A 19,290-nucleotide genomic window follows, 5' to 3' on the forward strand; every position below is an offset into this window, starting at 1 on the left:
AACCTTTCAGTGCATGGGGCGACGCCCAATCCACTGAGCCACACCAGCCAGGGCCCTAAAGAACTCTTTAAGTCCTCACTGTGCTCAGTGCTTTCCCATATGATCTCATTCAATCCTCACCACAAGCCCTTTGAGACGGACTATGATCACTCATTTATGACGGAGACAATCGAGGCCCAGAGAGGTTGAGTGACTTGCCCAAGGTCACACAGCTGCCAAACGGGGTGGAGCCGGGATTTCCACTGAGGCAGGCTGACTGGACAGGACGGGCAGGTGTGAAAGGAATTAGAAGGTGAGCAAGATGAGGGAGGGGCAGGATCGGGGAGGCAGCCCCTGCCCAGACAGGAGGCTCCCTAGGTTGTCCGAGAGCTTCCGCATTTCCTGGGATATCCAGCCCCTTCCGCCCCCTCCGGAGAGGGTCAAGGCCAGAAGCAGCCAAGCTGGCATTTGAGCCTCTGCGAGGGCTCCTCCCCGCCCCCACTTTGATCTTGGAGTCCACGTGCAGGCCCTTCCAGATCTTGGCCTCTTTATGGCTGAGGTGCCAGCCCTGGTTTTACAACCGCAGTCCCTCCCTCCTGCCCTCCCCCCGCCCCCCCAGCCAGAGCCACTCCAATGACTTTATGGCCACGGCTCTGGCGGCCACAGAGCTGCTTTTTCCGAGGGGAAGGAGGGCGCTAGTAAAAGGGTTCTCAGCAATAAATAAATAAATAGTAAGACCTTGGCCCTCGTCCCCCGGGGGGGAATCCGGGCCGGCAGAGAGGAGGGGCCCTGGGCCGCCACTAGTAACGAAGGTGCTTTGGTGAGAATTAGAAAAGGATGCTCACAGCCCCCCTTCCCCTCGCCCCACTCCCCTCTGCAAGGGACTCGGGCTTGGGGAGTGGAGGGGAGGTGGGTTTGGGTTCCTGCCTGCTCTCCGGGGCCGGGGCCTGCTTAGGACAGGGAAGTGGGAACAGCCAGGACCCACTGGGAAAGAACTGAGCAGCCCGGTGTGCCGAAGGGAGGCTCTGGGGCAGGGACAGGAGCCCATCAGTGGCATCGAAGGCCAAGGCAAAGAGGGAGCCCCTGGTCCTGCGGGGGGGCGGGGGCGGGGGGCAGCGAGGCCTGGCTCAGGGAGGAGGTCCCGATGGGGGAGAGGTGAGGCCAGGGGCTCGCAGGCGGAGTTGGGCCCAGGCTGGGACCTGAGCCAGGACCCAAGGACCTGCCATGCAGATAAGAATGCCCGGGTCACACAGCCCACAGGCAGGCGACCCTGAGTTCAAGTCCCACCCATGCCGCGCGCTCGCTGGGACCCGCCGGGCACCAAGGCTCTTGGGCTGTGAATCTGTGGATCTGTGAATCGGTGGATCTGTGGATCGGTGGATCGGTGGATTGGTGGATCGGTGGATCTGTGGATCTGTGAAGTGGGCGCGGTCCGTGATCCTGGGGAAGGGCCGGACGGGCTCGGGCTCTCTGCTGAGTCAGGGTTTGTCCGGCTCTCCTTCCTTCCTCCTTCTCTAATTCCTGTGACTCCTCTTCAGCCAGGAACTCGGGGTGCAGGGCAGGGCGGGGTCAGGGTGAAGATTGATAATAATTGCGACCTTCCCGGGCGGTTGCTGCGAGCCAGCCCTCCCTGTGAGGCAGCCGGCGTCAGCCCGTTTTACAGATGGGGAAACTGAGGCCCGGAGAGAAATGGCACAGCAGAGATTTGCTCCAGAAACGTCCCTGTTAACCCCTCGCTAGAGAGAGGGACCAACAGGGGCCTCGAAGAGGCTGTCCCTCTGTGGCCATTGCCGGGTCCCCGCCAACAGGAGCCAGGCCCAGAGACGTCGTGAGAGTTGAAGAAACTGTGCTCCATCCTCTCACCGCGGGCTGAGACCCGGGTCGGCGCCGGCACCGAGGGGGTGGTTCTCTTCTGTGACATGGGGGCTGGGTCAGGCTGCACCCGCTCAGGGAGCTGCCGAACAACAGGGCGTCCTTGGAAGATGGCGGGGTGTCCGAGGGGCACCCAACTCGGTCAGGCAGAAGGCGCGCTCGAGTCACCTGGGGAGGGTATTGTTCCTTCTGCAGGTGCAGGCCGTTTGCTTCAAGCTGTGGAAAAACAGAGCAATGCATTGCAGAAAACATGGCCTGCCCTAGCCGGTTTGGCTCAGTGGATAGAGCATTGGCCTGGGGACTCAAGGGTCCTGGGTTCGATTCCCGTCAGGGCACATGCCCGGGGTGCAGCTCAGTCCCCAGTAGGGGGCGTGCAGGAGGCAGCTGATCAATGATTCTCCCTCATGGATGTTTCTATCTCTCTCTCCCTCTCCCTTCTTCTCTGAAATCAATAAAAATATATTTAAAAAAAAAGAAAAGAGCCCTAACCGTTTTTGGCTCAGTGAATAGAGTGTCGGCCTGAGAACTGAAAGGTCCCAGGTTCGATTCCAGTCAAGGGCATGTACCTTGGTTGCGGGCACATCCCCAGTAGGAGATGTGCAGGAGGCAGCTGATCGATGTTTCTAACTCTCTGTCCCTCTCCCTTCCTCTCTGTAAAAAAATCAATAAAATGTATTTTAAAAAAGAGAAAAGAGCCCTAGCTGGTATGGCTCAGTGGATAGAGCGTCAGCCTGCGGACTGAGGGTCCTGGGTTTGATTCTGGTCAAGGGCACATGCCTGGGTTGCGGGCTTGATCCCCAGTGAGGGGCGTGCAGGAGACAGCCCATCAGTGATTCTCTCTCATCATTGATGTTTCTCTCTGTCCCTCTCCCTTCCTCTCTGAAATCAATAAAAATATATTAAAAAAACAAAAACAACACAAAAAACCATGGCCAAACAGGAGAGGCAACCTTCACCAGGCAGCCTGTCACCCCATATGGGATCAACGTGTCTGTGGTCTGTCTGTCTGTTGGTCCACCCTCCAGACCAACGCTCTCCCATAGATGTGTAACATGAGCCCGGAGGTAAACATTTTCTACAGACACACACACACACACACACACACACACCGTAAAAGAAAACAGGTGACATTAATTTTAATTATACACTTTATTTAACCTGAAATATCTGAGAGGGTACCATTCATCATGTAACCCACAGCAAACATCATCAAGGAGGCATTTCACATTCTTCTCTGCATTCTGAGTTGGCGGCGTTGGCGGCTGACGTGCCTCAGAAAGGCTTGATCTGCATTCAGATCTCCTCGCCCACGCGCCTCCGAGGCGATCTCCAGGCCTGAGTGATTCCAGTCCCGCCCAAGAAGTTTTCCAATAACTGACATGCGTGCCAGGGTTTCAGGAGTCACGGAATGATTGGGTGTTCAATAACCACTGAATGCCGTTTAAAAAGTGGAGGTCACCGGCCAGCTGGTGCGGCTCCGGGGTTGAGCAGCGACCCATGAACCAGGAGGTCACTGCTCGATTCCCAGTCAGGGCACATGCCCAGGTTGCGGGCTCGATACCCAGGAGGGAGCGTGCAGGAGGCGGCCGATCAATGATTCTTTCTCATCATGGATGTTTCTCTCTCTCTCCCTCTCCCTTCCTCTCTGCAATCAATAAAAACATGTTTCTAAAAGGAAGAAAGAGGAAGAAAAAGGTGGAGAGGTCACCCGTCGCACCAGCCGCATTTCAAAGGCTCAGTAGCCACATGTGGCTGGAGGCACAGAATGGACGTTTCCATCATCGGGAAAGTTCCATTGGAGGACGGCTCCAGGCCATGCCTGCACCAAGGGCAGGGAGAGGCACAGAGTAGGAGCTTAATAAGTGTCTGCTGGCTGGAGGGGGGAGGGGAGAGAGAGAGAGAGAGAGAGAGAGAGAGAGAGAGAGAGAGCTCAGAGAGAAAGGAAAGGTTGAGAAGAGCCTTCAGGCTAAAGGCAGGCCCCTCAGAGGCCCCAGCGAGCAGCGGAGCGGGAGTGTGTCGGGAACAGGCAGAACCCGGCAGTGAGAACCGAATGACACTGGCTGTGCTGGCGTGGAGACCTGGGGAGGTGGGGCCGCGCTCGGGCACATGGGGGTGCAATGCATCTGCTGGGCTTTGAGGGCCAGAGCTAGAGGCCCAGTCACAGAACCCTGAGAATGTGAAGGCAGTGATTACTTTAATTAGCTGGGTTTCTCTCTATCACCATCACCATCATCACCACCATCACCATCACCATCATCACCACCATCACCATCATCACCATCATCACCACCATCACCATCATCACCATCATCACCACCATCACCATTACCATCACCACCATCATCACCATCATCACCACCATCATCACCACCATCACCATTACCATCATCACCATCACCACCATCACCATCACCACCACCATCATCAAAGTGATATATATCAACTGTTTTTTTAATCATTTAAAAGTTTGCATAGCTTTTGGAGAGGAGTTCCAATCAGCCCTGAAAATCTACTGTGAAGGGATTCTAATACAAACACTATGACCTACCCCCCCACCCCCCGCCGCCGCTTTGAGGCTACTTATTTGACCAAGAGAAATGCGAATGAGAGCGTAAGTTCCGAACAAAGACGAGGAGGGCCCTGGCTGGTGGTGTGGCTCCGTGGACAGAGCGTCGGCCTGCGGACTGAAGGGTCCCAGGTTCGATTATGGTCAAGGGCACATGCCCGGGTAGTGGGCTCGATCCCCTGCGGGGGGGGGGGACCGTGCAGGAGGCAGCCGATCGATGGTTCTCTCTCATCATTGATGTTTCTCTCTCTCTCCTCCCTTCCGCTCTGAAATCAATAAAAATACATTTAAAAAAAAAAGACGAGGAGCGTTGCAGCGGCTTTCCGCTTAACAGCATGACCTGGAAGCGGCGCTCACAGAACAGGAAACACTGTGATTTGTGCGGATGATGGCGCCCTCAGCCATAAAAAGGGACAAAGTCTAACACACACCCAAATACACACGCATGAATGTCAGGAACGTCATGCTGAGCACAGGGAGCCGCTCGGCGCAGAGCACGTTCTGTAAGAGGCAGCACCAGCCAGCTGGGTGTGTGCGGGCCAGCTGGGTGTGTGCGGGCCAGCTGGGTGTGTGCGGGCCAGCTGGGTGTGTGCAGGGCCAGCTGGGTGTGTGCGGGCCAGCTGGGTGTGTGCAGGGCCAGCTGGGTGTGTGCGGGCCAGCTGGGTGTGTGCGGGCCAGCTGGGTGTGTGCAGGGCCAGCTGGGTGTGTGCGGGCCAGCTGGGTGTGTGCGGGCCAGCTGGGTGTGTGCAGGGCCAGCTGGGTGTGTGCAGGGCCAGCTGGGTGTGTGCAGGGCCGGCTCGGTGTGTGCAGGGCCGGCTCGGTGTGTGCCGGGCCGGCTTGGTGTGTGCGGGCCAGCTCGGTGTGTACAGGGCCAGCTCGGTGTGTGCGGGCCAGCTGGGTGTGTGCGGGCCAGCTCGGTGTGTGCGGGCCCGCTCAGTGTGTGCAGGGCCAGCTCGGTGTGTGCGGGCCCGCTCAGTGTGTGCAGGGCCAGCTCGGTGTGTGCGGGCCCGCTCAGTGTGTGCAGGGCCAGCTCGGTGTGTGCAGGGCCAGCTCGGTGTGTGCAGGGCCAGCTCGGTGTGTGCAGGCCAGCTCGGTGTGTGCAGGGCCAGCTCGGTGTGTGCAGGGCCAGCTCGGTGTGTGCAGGGCCAGCTCGGTGTGTGCCGGCCAGCTCAGGACAGCGGGGGCCGCTGGGGCGATGGCGGCTCCGTGTGTGGAGAGGGGTGGGTGGCACGGGGCACCACGCGTTTGTCAAAATCCACTCATGCCCGGCCCGGGGGGAAGAATAGTGCGCTTCCTCAAGAGGAAAATGATTGTTTTCAGTACATGTTCATTGTTTTCTGAGAGGAAGGGAGAGGAAGAGGGAGATAGAAATATCAGTGATGAGAAAGAATCATGGATCGGCTGCCTCCTGCACGCCCCCCACTCAGGATCGAGCTGCAACCAGGCACGTGCCCTGACCGGGGAATCAAACAGTGACCTCCTGGTTCATAGGCCGATGCTCAATCACTGAGCCACGCTGACAGGTGAGGAAAATAAATGTAAAAGTATGGAAGCTGGGCCCTAACGGTTTGGCTCAGTGAATAGAGCGTCGGCCTGCGGACTGAAGGATCCCGGGTTTGATTCTGGTCAAGGGCACATGCCCAGGTTGCGGGCTCAATTCCCAGTAGGGGGCGTGCAGGAGGCAGCTGATCGATGGTTCCAAAAACTATACTCACGTGTTGCCTGTGTGCCGGGTGCTGGTCCTTGGAGGTGGGGCAAAGTGGAGGGCGGATTTCTGCTCCCCTGTTAGTGGAGAAGGCCCATGTAAAGAAGGTGTGACCCTGGCCCGGTGCCTCAGTTGGTTGGGCGTCGCCCTGTGCACCCGAAGGTCAGGACACGTGCCAGATTCACGTTTCTCTCTCATGTCCGTGGGCCTCTCCCTCTCCCTTCCTCTCTCTCTAAAAATCTATTCTTATAAAAAATTTTTTTTAATCCATAAAGAAGATAATAGGCGGGTCCTGGCCAGGTAGCTCAGTTGGTTAGAGCATTGTCCCGATACGCTAAGGTTGTGGGTTTGATCCCCGGTCAGGGCACCTACAAGAAGCAACCAATGAAGGCATAAACAAGTGGAACAGCAAATCTCTCTCCTCCGCCCCCCCCTCACTTTCTCTCTCTCTGTAAAATCTATACTAATAAAAGGGTAATATGCTAATTAGACCGGGAGACCTTCCGTACGTCCTTCCTGACAAAGCCATGGTGGCAGGGCTGAGGCAGAGGCGGTTAGGGGTGACCAGGCCAGGAAGGGAGGGCAGTTGGGAGCGAGCAGGCTGACAGGCAGAGTTGTTAGGGGCGATCAAGCAGGCAGGCAGGTGAGCGGTTAGGAGCCAGTGGTCCAGTTGGACATCCCTCGAGGGGTCCCAGATTGGAGAGGGTGTAGGCCGGGCTGAGGGACAACCCCCCCCCATGCACGAATTTCGTGCACCAGGCCACTAGTCAATAAATAAAAAATTCAAAAAAAGAGAGAAGGCAATAGATAAAGAAAATAATTACTAATGCCTTAGCTGATTTGGCTCAGTGGATAGAGTGTCAGCCTGCAGACTGAAGGGTCCCAGGTTCGATTCCAGTCAAGGGCACATGCCCGGGTTTCGGGCTCCATCCCCAGTAGGGGGATGTGCAGGAGGCAGCCGATCCATGATTCTCTCTCCTCATTGATGTTTCTCTCTCTCTCTCTCCCTCTCCCTTCCTCTCTGAAATCAATAAAAATATATTTTAAGAAAAGAAAAAGAAAAGAATTACTAAGAATTAAAAGGGCTGAGAAGGAAGCAAACAGGATGCTGGGATAGATGGGTAACAGGCACATGGGGGGGTGTCCCCGGCTTTGTGGGGGTGGCCTGAGTAACAAATGCTGTCAGGTGATCTCCCAACTGCGGTTACTCTAATTGCTCTCCCACCGCTTGTTTGCACTCTGCACTCTGGCCAAGGCGTGAGTCATTCTGCCGAGGCGGGGTGGGGGGGGGGGGACAGGGGTGCTTGCCCAAGCAGGATTGGGGACTCGGGAGGTGAGGAAGGCCCTCCTGTCAGTGGGAACAGCCCAGGAGAGGCCAGGGCCGCCGGATGCCGCCTGCACGGCGTGTTCGGAAGTGAGGGGAGTTGAACCCAGCTCAGGCTGCCAGCCGTGGCAACGCTCCCCAGCGAGAGGAGAGAGGCGAGCTGAGCCCGGGCGCCCCTAACCCTAACCCTAACCCTAACCACTGAGAAAGTCAGGGCCCCCACAGGCATTCTCGGAAGGGCAGGCCGCACACAGGAAGAGGGGGGCAGTTCCGGCCCCACACAGCCCGCAGGAGCCCAGGAGCCCACCCTCTCACTGCTCACCGCTCACCGTCCTGGCACACACGGCTCCTCTCTCCCCTCCTTCAGGGCTGCTCACGTGTCACTCCTCAGAGGGCCCGCCCCGGCCCCGGCCCCCGCCCCTACACTTCACCACCACCCAGACACCCCCTCTCCTCCCACGCCTGCTTCGTTTCCCCCATCCCCATCGGCTCGATACCCTACGACACGGAGACACTGTGTGTTAATCTCACGGCTCATGCCCACAAAAACCGCAGGAGGGGCTTTTGTCAGTGGCACCCCTGGTTGTATCCCCCGGCACCCGGTACACAGTAGGTGCTCAACAAGCATGTGTGGGCTGAGTGAAAGCATTTGCCCCATCTCAGGTTTTAAAAAAAAAAAAGTGCAAAGCTCCTGGGGATGGGGACATCTCTCTTTGGACACCAGACTGGGAGGCCCCCAGAAAAGAGGTCCCAGTTACCCTCCTGCTACTGCTCATTCTTCAGATGAGACCAGAGAGGGCTTGAGAGGGGCCGTGGGCCACACAGCTAAGCCACGGCGGGCTGTAACGTAGCCAGGAGTTGCTTCTCTGCACATCCCTGGGTAGCCAAGAGGCACTGGCCAGCTGAATGTTTGAATATAATAATGGCAAGTGGGCCCTAAGCATTTACAGGGTGAGGTTCTTTTGAAAAATCACACAGTAAAATTGATTGTGTGTGTGTGGCAGTGCATAGTTCTATGGATTTTAACACACATATAGATGTGTGTAACCATCACCACAATCAGGACACAGAACTTTTTTCACCATCCCATGACCTTCCCCCACACAGCTACTCGTCTGTTCTCTGTCCATAGAGTTATGTGTTTTTGAAAATGTCATTGTATTCGTTTCCTACGGCTGTGGGAATAAGTGACCGCAGAGTGGCTTCAAACGACGCAAATTCATTCTCCTCCACCGGAGGGCTGCATTCCTCCTGGAGGCCCTGGGGGAGCATCTGCTTCCTGGTCTTTTCCAGCTTGTAGAGGCCACCTGCATCCCTTGGCTCGTGGCCCCATCCTCCATCCTTAAAGCCACAGCGTAGCATCTTCCCATCTCTCTCCTCTCTGACCCCCACTTCCGTTATCACACCTTCTCTCTGCGGTTCCTTCAAAGCCCTGTGATTCCATGACAGGCCCTCCCTGACCATCTCCCATCTCAACATCCTTCACGTGAACATCCCTTCTCCTGTGTGGTGTGGTTTCCGGGACTGGGACGTGGACATCTTGGGGGCCATTCTTCAGCTCACCATACATACCAGCCATGTCAATGGGGTGATAGGTTGTGACCTCCTGAATCTGGCTTCTTTCACTTAAAGCGCACCGCCTCGGCGACTCCTCCGTGCGGGGGTAGGTCTCCGTGTGGTTTATTTCTTGTCCTTGCCGAGCAGGATCGCGCGTGCGTGTGCCGCTGTTTTCCCACTCGCCTACTGCAGGACACGGGCTGTTCCCAGTTGTTGCCGATTATAAGTCCCGTCTCTTTAAACATGCGAGTCGTTCCCTGAGGTCAAACCCCTGTCTTCCTGACCCCTCGACCTGCCAAGCCCCCGGAGCCCCCGGCCAGAAGGAGCACACCGGGGACCCGTGTGGAGGAGCCAGGAGGCACTACCCCAAGGCACGGGGTGGGTAGGGGGCCACGCTGCCCGGGTTCGAATCCCAGCCTGCCCTCTGCAGCGGGGTGGCATCAGCCAGTGCCTCTCCTCTGCGCTTTGCTTTTCCCGTTCGGAACACAGAGGGGCCGTAGCTCCGGCCCCCGGGATGAGGAGGAGGTAGATGAGCTAAGGACACACTGTCCCAGGAGCGCTCTTCGTGTTACGTTTATTTTCTCAACAAAATAGGACACACCCTCTGTGTGTGCCAGGGTCCTGAATGTTGGCAGTCAAGACAGACCCCCCTCCCCCTCCCCCGATCCCCCAAATCTCTGGCTTCATGGACTTTAGATGCAAGTGAAGAAAGGCAGACGCTCAGGGGAATATGTAAGCCACCAGAGCTTCTCAGAGGGGACAAGTGGCTTGGGAAGCAAGCAGGGGGTGGGGAGGGGGGGAGAGCAAGCAGGGGGCAGGGAGGGGGGAAGCAAGCAGGGGGCAGGGGGGGAAGCAAGAAGGGGGCGGGGGTGAGGTGGGTTCAGTTGTCAACAGGGCGACAGGGGAGGCCTCAGTGATGAGTGGGGATGTTGGAGCAAAGACCTGAAAGAGGTGAGGATGCCAGTCACAGGCCTGAATGGGAGACGACAGCACAGGCAGTGCAAAGGCCCTGCCCACTCCTATGGCCTCCTCGGGCCTAAGACCCTGTCTGACTCCCCTCTGGCCCCAGCAGTGGAGGCGGGAGTAGGGGAGCCTCCTTTATGGAAATTCTATGCCAAGGACATGCATTATCAGGCATGACTCCGCCTGAAGTGTGGGGGCCAGGAGGTCAGTGTGGCGGCCAGGAGGTCGGTGTGAGGGTCAGGAGGTCGGTGTGGGGGTCAGGAGGTCAGTGTGGGGGCCAGGAGGTCAGTGTGGGGCCAGGAGGTCAGTGTGGAGGCCAGGAGGTCAGTGGGGGGCAGGAGGTCAGTGTGGGGGACAGGAGGTCAGTAGAGGGCAGGAGGTCAGTGTGAGGCCAGTAGGTCAGTGTGGCGGCCAGGAGGTCAGTGTGGGGGGCAGGAGGTCAGTGTGGGGGACAGGAGGTCAGTGTGGGGGCCAGGAGGTCAGTGGGGGGCAGGAGGTCAGTGTGGGGGACAGGAGGTCAGTGTGTCGGCCAGGAGGTCAGTGTGGGGCCAGGAGGTCAGTGTGGCTGGAGCTGAGTAAGCGGGAGGTTGGGGGGGTGAAGGCAGGAGAGACCAGGGAAGCTGTGCTGGGCTTCGCAGTCCCCGTGGGGTTTTGGGCGGAGGAGGGACCGAAGCCGACTCAGGTTCTGGCAGCTGCGGGGCGAGAACTGGCGGTGGGGGCAGCGTGGAGGGAGGGAGATCAGTGAGGAGATGACAGCCATGGTCCAGGGGAGAGGCCACAGCGCTCTCATCCTCACCACGCTCCCTCCAGGGAGCCCCCCTTTCCTTCTCCACATGAGGACACAGGCCCAGAGAGGTTGGGCTGTGTGTTCAAGGTCACACAGCTCGCTGGTGGCAGAGCCGGGGTTCCAGTCCACATCTGTGCGGCTTCAGCCTGTCTTCCTTCCCTACTGGGCGGACAGGGCTGCCTCTGGAGTGGGTGACTGAGCCCCGGCCGCCAGGGGACCTGAACCGGGACCGGTTTATTTATTGCACGCCAGCTGTGTGCCAGGCACTGGGGGTAAGACACTGACTGAGACAGATACACTGTGTCCTAGTGGCAGAGGGCGGGGTGGAGGCTCAAGGACAGCTACCTACTGAGGCATCCTTCAAAGACTGCTGTGTGACCTTGGGGAAATATATTAACTTCTCTGGGCTCCATTTCTTCTGGCACAAAGTGGTGCTCCCAATACCCACCTCCTGGGGTTCTGGGAGGAGCCTGATAATGCATGTCCTTGGCATAGAATTTCCATAAAGGAGGCTCCCCTACTCCCGCCTCCACTGCTGGGGCCAGAGGGGAGTCAGACAGGGTCTTAGGCCCGAGGAGGCCATAGGAGTGGGCAGGCCCAGCCTACGTAGGGCCTTGAGTTCCGGGCTGAGGAGCTGTGGCCATGCAGCAGGGAGAGAATGGAGGCCAGGAGACTAGGGAGGAGGCTGGGCTGAGGGTCCAGGGGGCGAGGAGAGCCCGGAGCTGGACTGGGGCAGTGGGGCCGGAGAGGGGGGACCAGCGCCGGGCAGACTCTGGCTTGGGAGGCAGGAGGGTGGATGCACTGGGCCATTCTCAGTCTCAGGTCCTGGGGTCCCCTGAGCAGGGGAGACCGGGCACCTGCTAGGAGGCTGAGTCGTGCCTGCCGATGGCTGGTCACGTGGCCCGCTCCGCCCGCCGCAGGCCTCTGACCGGCTCAGGTGTCATCCTCATTCCTCTGCTCCGGTCAAGCGGCAGCGGCACGCCAGGCCCTGGACGCGGTGTGGGAACCACACGGCTCGCGACCCGGGGCGGACGGTCCCCCTGGGCCAGATTGGATGTACAAGGTGGGAGAGAAGGCGCACAGCACCCGTGTTTAGGACACACCGTGCGATTCGGCCCAGCAGGAATGGGGTGCGGGGCCTCCCTGGTGCACAAGCACAGAGGCGGGGGTGGGAAGGGGGGCATTCCTGGCAGGAGGAGCCGCAGATGCAAAGGCCCAGAGGTGGGAATCGTGCTCAGTACACGGCAGGAGGTGGGAGGCGGGGCACTTTAGCTGGAGTGTGGGGTCCAAGGAGGGACTAGGACAGAAACTGTCTATAGGACTGAGGTTCTAGCCCCGGCTCGGCTTGGGACTTGCTGTGTGGCCTTAGCCACGTTGCTCTCCCTCCTGGCACCCCCATGTTCTCACCCGTAGCATCATCACATACAAGGATATGATGATGTATTCGCCTCGTATTTAGTGAATATTGATGCTCAGGTATTTGCTGAGCAGCTGGTTGTTCTGGGCTCCGAGGGCACAGGTGTGTGGACTCTGCTGGCCTGGAAGGCGGCCAGGCTTTGGGGGTCTCTGAGGGCCCCACAGAGGACTCCAAAGTGCCCAGGACGGAGAACCACGGAGGCAGGTGGAGGGCATTACCAGTGCTCTTTGACTTTCCTTCACTTGCTTCCTGCTAAAGCCCTTCATGCATTCACACATGCATTCATCACACACGCATTCATTCATTTATTCACACACATTCATTCATTCACACATTCATCACACACTCATTCATTCATTTATTCACACACTTTCATTCATTCACACATTCATCACACACTCATTCATTCATTCATTCACTCACACACATTCATTCATCACATTCATTATTCACGCATTCATCACACATTCATTCATTCATTCATTCACACATTCATCACACACTCATTCATTCATTTATTCACACACTTTCATTAATTCACACATTCATCACACACTCATTCATTCACTCACACACATTCATTCATCACATTCATTATTCACGCATTTATCACACATTCATTCATTCATTCATTCACACATTCATCACACATTCATTCGCTCACACACACTCATTCATTCATTCACCACACATTCATTCATTCAGCCGCATACTGATTGCGCACAGGCCACGTCCCAGCACTGTGGGTCCCACCCTGGCTTCCTGGGCTGAGGCTCGGGCCTGATTTGGAGATGGTAACTGCTCGTTTAAGCATTCAGTGGAGACCCAGGCACCCCTGAAGGGCACAGGATCGTTTCCTCTTTGGCATCTCTGTGTCCCTCTCCTGTAAACTGGGAGGAATTGTTTCCCTGAGGAGCTGTCTGTCTGGAGATCAAAGACTAAACTAACGCTGGCGGCCAACCAAAGCCTCAGTTTCCTCGGCATTTGTCAGGAGCCGGGCGCTTCACATTTTTATTCCTTTTAACCCTCAAGTAGGATTAAATCCCTGAGGTAGAAATTGCCTTCTCCTCCTGTGACCGATGGGGAAACTGAGGCTCAAAGAAGCGTGATCTGTTGCCAGAGGCACAGTGAGAGCCAAGGCCTATAGGCACTGAAGCTGTTAATCTGCCTGGTAACTGATGACCTCACAGCTCCCATCCACTGGGCTAAATCTGCCTGGCAACCGGTGACATCACTGAGACTACCGTCCAGGCTCAACCTATGGGGTACCTGATAACATCACTGAACAATAAAGGCATTATGATGTGATGAGGGCCTACTAAGTGCCAAACACTAGGCTACGCTAAGCAGCCCCGCCTCTGGGTTCACACAATGTCCAATGTCGCCTCTATTTTGAGTATAATAATAACGTTAGCCCAGGTTTATTGCCGCAGACCACGAGCCAATCATTTTTACGGCTATTGACATATTAAACCCTCCCACTATTTCTACTGTTAAAAAAATTAACAAGCATTTATATTGTGCTTACTCCATGCCAGGCACAGTTCTAAGCCAGGCACTTTTTTCATGGAGGTAATGGTTATTATTATCCCCATTTTATGGATGAAGAAACTGAGGCACAGAGAGGTTGAGTGACTTGCCCACAGCCACACAGCTGCTGGGACATAGACTTCAAAGCCACGTATTCTGACTCCAGGGTTTATACAATTAACCAAGACACTGTGCTGCTCCTGTTATCCCCATGTTACCGTTGAGGAAACTGAGGCACGGAGCGATGTAAGCCAGACTCTGAGCACGTGGTATCCAGCTCCAGAACAATACCCGTATTCACGCCTGCAAAGTCCCCACCCCCACCCCCTGAGGTGACCAGCCCTCCCGCCCTGTTCCCTGGGGAACAGCCCCAGCCAGGGGCAAGGGGGCCTTTGCCGGCAGACCACAGACCCCAGGCCAGCTTCCTGAACAGCCCCCCTCGGACCCTGCCCTCTGGGAACCCTGGCTGGCTGGGCTGAGCCCCACCAGGCTCCCCGAGCCCTCCTGGGACCCCAGGCAGAGGGCACAGTTCTCTAGCTTTGTCCTGCTCCATCCTGACCCTGATGCCAGGCCTCGGAGACACCCCCATCCCACAGAGCTCCGCAGCCGGGGAGGGAGGCCTTCAGGAAAGACACCGGAGCTTGCTGGGCAGGTCGCAGCCCTCAGTGGCCTCAGTCTCCTCATCTGTCCACTGGGCAGACAAGGAGGAACTGACAGAGAAGGCCTCTTCGAGCCACTGGGTCTCCAACCTCACTGGGCCCAGCACCTGGCCTCCTTTTTATTAAAAACAGTTGTTTTCATGGGGAGACTTTAATGTTTTATTCATTCATTCATTCATTCATTCATTCATTCAGTGAGTGTTTTATTGAAGTTAAACGCACATGAGTGCCGTGCAATGGCTCAATGAATTTTGCAAAGTGGGCACAACATATAACCAGCCCCCATCTGCCTCTCCCCACAATCACCCAGGCCTCCCAGGGTCTCCGCCGTCCGCCTTCTAACACCGTAGCCCCGTTCTCCTGGCTTTGAACTTCCCATCACTGGACAGATGCTCTGATGCTCTTGTGTCCCTCATTTTTCGTTCAACATTATGTTTCGAGGTTTTTTGTTTGTTTGTTTTTGAATATATTTTTATTGATTTCAGAGACAACGGGAGAGAGAGAGAAAGAGAGAGAAACATCCATGACGAAAGAGAGTCATTGATCGGCTGCCTCCTGCACGCCCCACACTGGAGATCGAGCCCGCAACCCGGGCATGTGCCCTGACCGGGAATCGAACTGTGACCTCCTGGTTCATAGGTCGATGCACCGAGCCAGACCGGCTGGGCTGTTTTTTGTTTTTATTGATCTTTAGAGAGAGAGGAAAGGACAGGGATATATATAGAAAGAAACATCAATTGGTTGCCTCCCATATGCACCAACCGGGGATCGAACCCAAAGCCCAGGCATGTGCCCTGACCAGGAATCGAACCTGCAACCTTTTGGTGCACGGGACGATGCTCCTACCAGCTGAGCCACACTGGCCAGGGCATCTTTCTGAGCTTTTATCTGTGCGGTTGAACTCCAGCCCTCCTTATATAACAGAAGGTTTGAAACATTCTCTTCCACAACTTGAAATAAATCCACAGACGATATAACCTACTTACAATCCCCCCCTCCGTTCAATGTATTGTCCTAAGTGTCCTATAAAGACAAATGGACAGGCATGCAGTGTGGCAGCTAAGACCAGGCAGATCTGGGTTTGGGGGGGGTGGGGGGCTGAGACTTATATCCTTTTGAGAGGGTTCTCCTTAAGAAAAAGAACCAGCCCATGTCCTAGCCGGTTTGGCTCAGTGGATAGGGCATCGGCCTGTGGACTGAAGGGTCCCGGGTTCGATTCCCGTCAAGGGCACATGCCTGGATTGTGGGCTCGATCCCCAGAAGGGGGCGTGCAGGAGGCAACCAATCAATGATTCTCTCTCATCATTGATGTTTCCATCTCTCCCTCTCCCTTCCTCTCTGAAATCAATAAAAATATATTGAAAAAGAAAAAGAACCAGTCCAGCCGGCATGGCTCAGTGGTTGAGCATCAACCTATGAACCAGGAGGTCACGGTCCGATTCCCGGTCAGGGCACATGCCCAGCTTGCGGGCTCGATCCCCAGTGTGGGGAGTGCAGGAGGCAGCCGATCAGTGATTCTCTCTCATCATTGATGTTTCCATCTCTCCCTCTCCCTTCCTCTCTGAAATCAATAAAAAAAAATTTTAAAAAGAAAAAGAACCACTACAGGTGACGAGGCCCTTAGGTAGAGGGAATGGCTATTCAGAATGTGAAAAGACTAAACTACAGCAACTTGCTTCCTTTCGAAAGCTGAGCCGCACTCCACACAGTCCAGGCCCATCACACGCCGGCTTCCGGTTGGCATGCTGGGATCCCATGTCTCCTCTGCCGGGTATTCGGCTGCCCGGCGCCCTGGAACGCGTGACACCCTAATCCCCAGGCCCGGGGTCATCACGCCCAGGGCCTGCGCCCGGCAGGCTCGCTGCACCGCACACAGACGTGACTGTGAATTCATCAACATCCCACAGGCGCCTGGCGAAGTGTGTCTCCCACGCAAATTCACCCCAGTCAGGTCCCCGAACCCTGTCCCTCTCCCACACCACACACAGGGGGAGACTGCAATAGAAAGAGGCAGCAGATGAGCAGGCAGCTCTTCAAACATCTCCCTTTGGGCAGTTCCACTTCCGTGGTTTGGGAGGGCAGCTGGAGTGAGGGTTTCGGCCGGTGTGGCTCAGTGGTTGAGCAGCGACCTATGAACCAGGAGGTCACGGTTGGATTCCTGGTCAGGGCACAGGCCCAGGTTGTGAGCTTGATCCCCAGTGGGGGGCATGCAGGAGGCAGCTGATCAATGATTCTGTCATCATTGATGTTTCTACCTCTTTTTCTCTTCCTCTCTGAAACCAATTAAAACATAGTTTTCTTTTTAAAAAAATACATTTTATTTATTTTTTTACAGAGAGGAAGGGTGAGGGATAGAGAGTTAGAAACATCGATCAGCCGCCTCCTGCACACCCCCTACTGGGGATGTGCCCGCAACCAAGGTACATGCCCTTGACGCAAATCGAACCTGGGACCCTTCAGTCCGAAGGCCGACGCTCTATCCACTGAGCCAAACCGGCTAGGGCTTTTTTTTTTTTAATACTGTTTCAGCTGCTCAGTGGCTGGACCTGTGGCTTGGCAGGTGAGTTCTGCCGCGGTGGCCGGCGCCTGACTCCTCGGGCCTCCGTGGCCCCATCGGGGAACCCCATTGGGGAACCCCATCGGGGAACCGCGGTGGTGACTTGGCGTCTTCCTTGAGAGTTGGGTGGAGGGTGAGTGTTTGGGAAGCACTTAGCCCCACTGTGCGCCTGGGGGGTGCTCCACGTCCCGCCGGCTGTGCTGTGCGGCTGTGGGCAAGCCACTCACCCTCTCTGTGCCGCGCTCTTCACCCGTAAAGTGAGGGCACTAATCATCACCCTCGCAGGGTGGTTGCGGGGTTTCAGCCCACCATGGGCGCGGGGCAGATGCCAAAATGCGGCACAGAGAACGCTCCTCGCCAAGGCTCCACCAGGAAGGGGGTGCCCCTCACCGGCCCCCCGCTCCCCCGCTGGCCTGGCTCCACCCCTGAGAGTCCTCCGCCGCTTTCTGCTGCGTGTGTCCGACTGGTGACCTCGGCTGTGAAGCTGGGCACCAGCCCCCTTCTCACGGCGTCTCCCCCTCTCCTACAGCCAGAAGCTGTCGGGCGAGTACTTCCGGTACAAGGGCATCCCCTTCCCCGTGGGCATCTACTCCCCCGAGAGCATCAGCATCACGGAGAACGCCGAGGTGCAGGACGACGACATCTTCATCGTCACCTACCCCAAGTCAGGTACCTCTTTTTTCCAAGATATTTGTGAAAATGTTCAAAATATGACATCCACCCTTTGGCATGGAGCTCTACGAGGGTTGTTTTGGGGAACAGCTTTGAGATACAATTCACACCATCCATTCACCCATTTTAAAATATGTTTATTGATTTCAGAGAGGAAGGGAGAGAGAGAGAAACATCAATGATGAGAGAGAATCACTGATCGGCTGCCTCCTGCATGCCCCCTACTGGGGATGGAGCCCACAACCTGGGCATGTGTCCTGACCAGGAATCAAACCGTGACCTCCTGCTTCAGAGGTCGATGCTCAACCACTGAGCCACGCCAGCCGGGCCAAGTCACCCATTTCAAAGTGCAATTCTGTGGCTGTCGTGTATTCACAGCTGGGCACCCATCACCACAATGAATTTTAGAACATTTCCATCACCCCAACAGGACACCGGTACCCTCTAGCCATCACCTCCCAGCCCCACATTCCTGCCCCCAAGCCCCTGGCAATCATTAATCTGCTTCTTGCCTGGGATCGCCTGCTCTGGACATTTCAAATCACCGGAATCGTACACCGTGTGGCCTCTGTGACCGCCTCTCTCAGCGACACGCTGGCCTGGTCCACCTCCACCAGCTCCTCACTGACGAGTACTTACCACCTTCCAATCCTTTGCCTGTAGCACAATGTAAGCTTTTTAAAAATATATTTTTATTGATTCCAGAGAGGAAGGGAGATGGAGATAGAAACATCCATGATGAGAGAGAATCATTGATCGGCTGCCTCCTGCACGCCCTCTACTGGGGGATCGAACCTGCAACCCGGGCATGTGCCCTGAGGGGAATCAAACCCGGGACCCTTCCATCCGGAGGCCAAAGCTCTGTCCACTGAGCCAAACCGGCTGGGACCACAGTGTGATCTTTATGCACGATTCCCCTTCTGGCACATACATCACGTGCATGCGTACACCTTTGCACAAGTATTTTTTAATATATTTTATTGATTTTTTACAGAGAGGAAGGGAGAGGGATAGAGAGTTAGTTAGTAACATCGATGAGAGAGAAACATCCATCAGCTGCCTCCTGCACACCCCCTACTGGGGATGTGCCCGCAACCAAGGTACATGCCTTTGACCGGAATCGAACCTGGGACCCTTCAGTCCGCAGGCCGACGCTCTATCCACTGAGCCAAACCGGTTAGGGCTGCACAAGTATTTTTTTATTTCGTGGAATAAACTCCAAGGTACGGAATTGCCTGGTCCAAGGGCTGTGCGTTGGCAACGGCGGTGGATACAAGCACACATCCCTCCGTCCACACGGTAGCGACCTGTCCCCCAAACAGCGGGCTGTGCCGGAGCTCTGGGGGCCGTGTTGGTGCACACCGTGCGTGTACTTAATGCCCCCGAACTGTGCCCTTCAAATGGGTGCATTGGCCGCCTTCACGTTCTGTGTATTCCCACACACCACAAAAAAGGAATTCTTCACTGGCTACGGGGTGACACTACCCGGGGTGAAGAGAACCCCGACGGAGACAGGAGAGTGAATGCACGGGGCAGGCAGTCCTCTAGGGCTGGAGCAGAGCCGCCGGGGAAAGCTGCTGGGCGCGGGGTGAGGGGTGGCGGGCGGGGGGCGGGCAGTGAGTGTCCCCGGGTCCCTGGCAGCGCAGGCCTCTGTCCATCCCCCGGGAGGCGCCTATGAAAACCGGGAGGAGAAACCCCTCCT

At 56.3% G+C, this 19,290-nt stretch overlaps 1 protein-coding gene across 1 annotated transcript in view; it reads left to right on the forward strand.

The window, feature by feature from the left end:
* SULT2B1 (sulfotransferase family 2B member 1) overlaps nt 1-19,290 on the forward strand; it is a 32,503-nt gene that overhangs the window by 3,310 nt on the left and 9,903 nt on the right. Inside the window, exon 2 of the mRNA XM_079800779.1 lies at nt 17,446-17,585. Within this exon, the coding sequence (XP_079656905.1) occupies nt 17,446-17,585 (140 nt within the window). The remainder of the gene's footprint in view (nt 1-17,445; nt 17,586-19,290) is intronic.

The sequence above is a fragment of the Cnephaeus nilssonii genome (assembly GCF_951640355.1).
Source record: "Cnephaeus nilssonii genome assembly, chromosome: 20".
Classification (NCBI taxonomy): Eukaryota; Metazoa; Chordata; class Mammalia; order Chiroptera; family Vespertilionidae; genus Cnephaeus; species Cnephaeus nilssonii.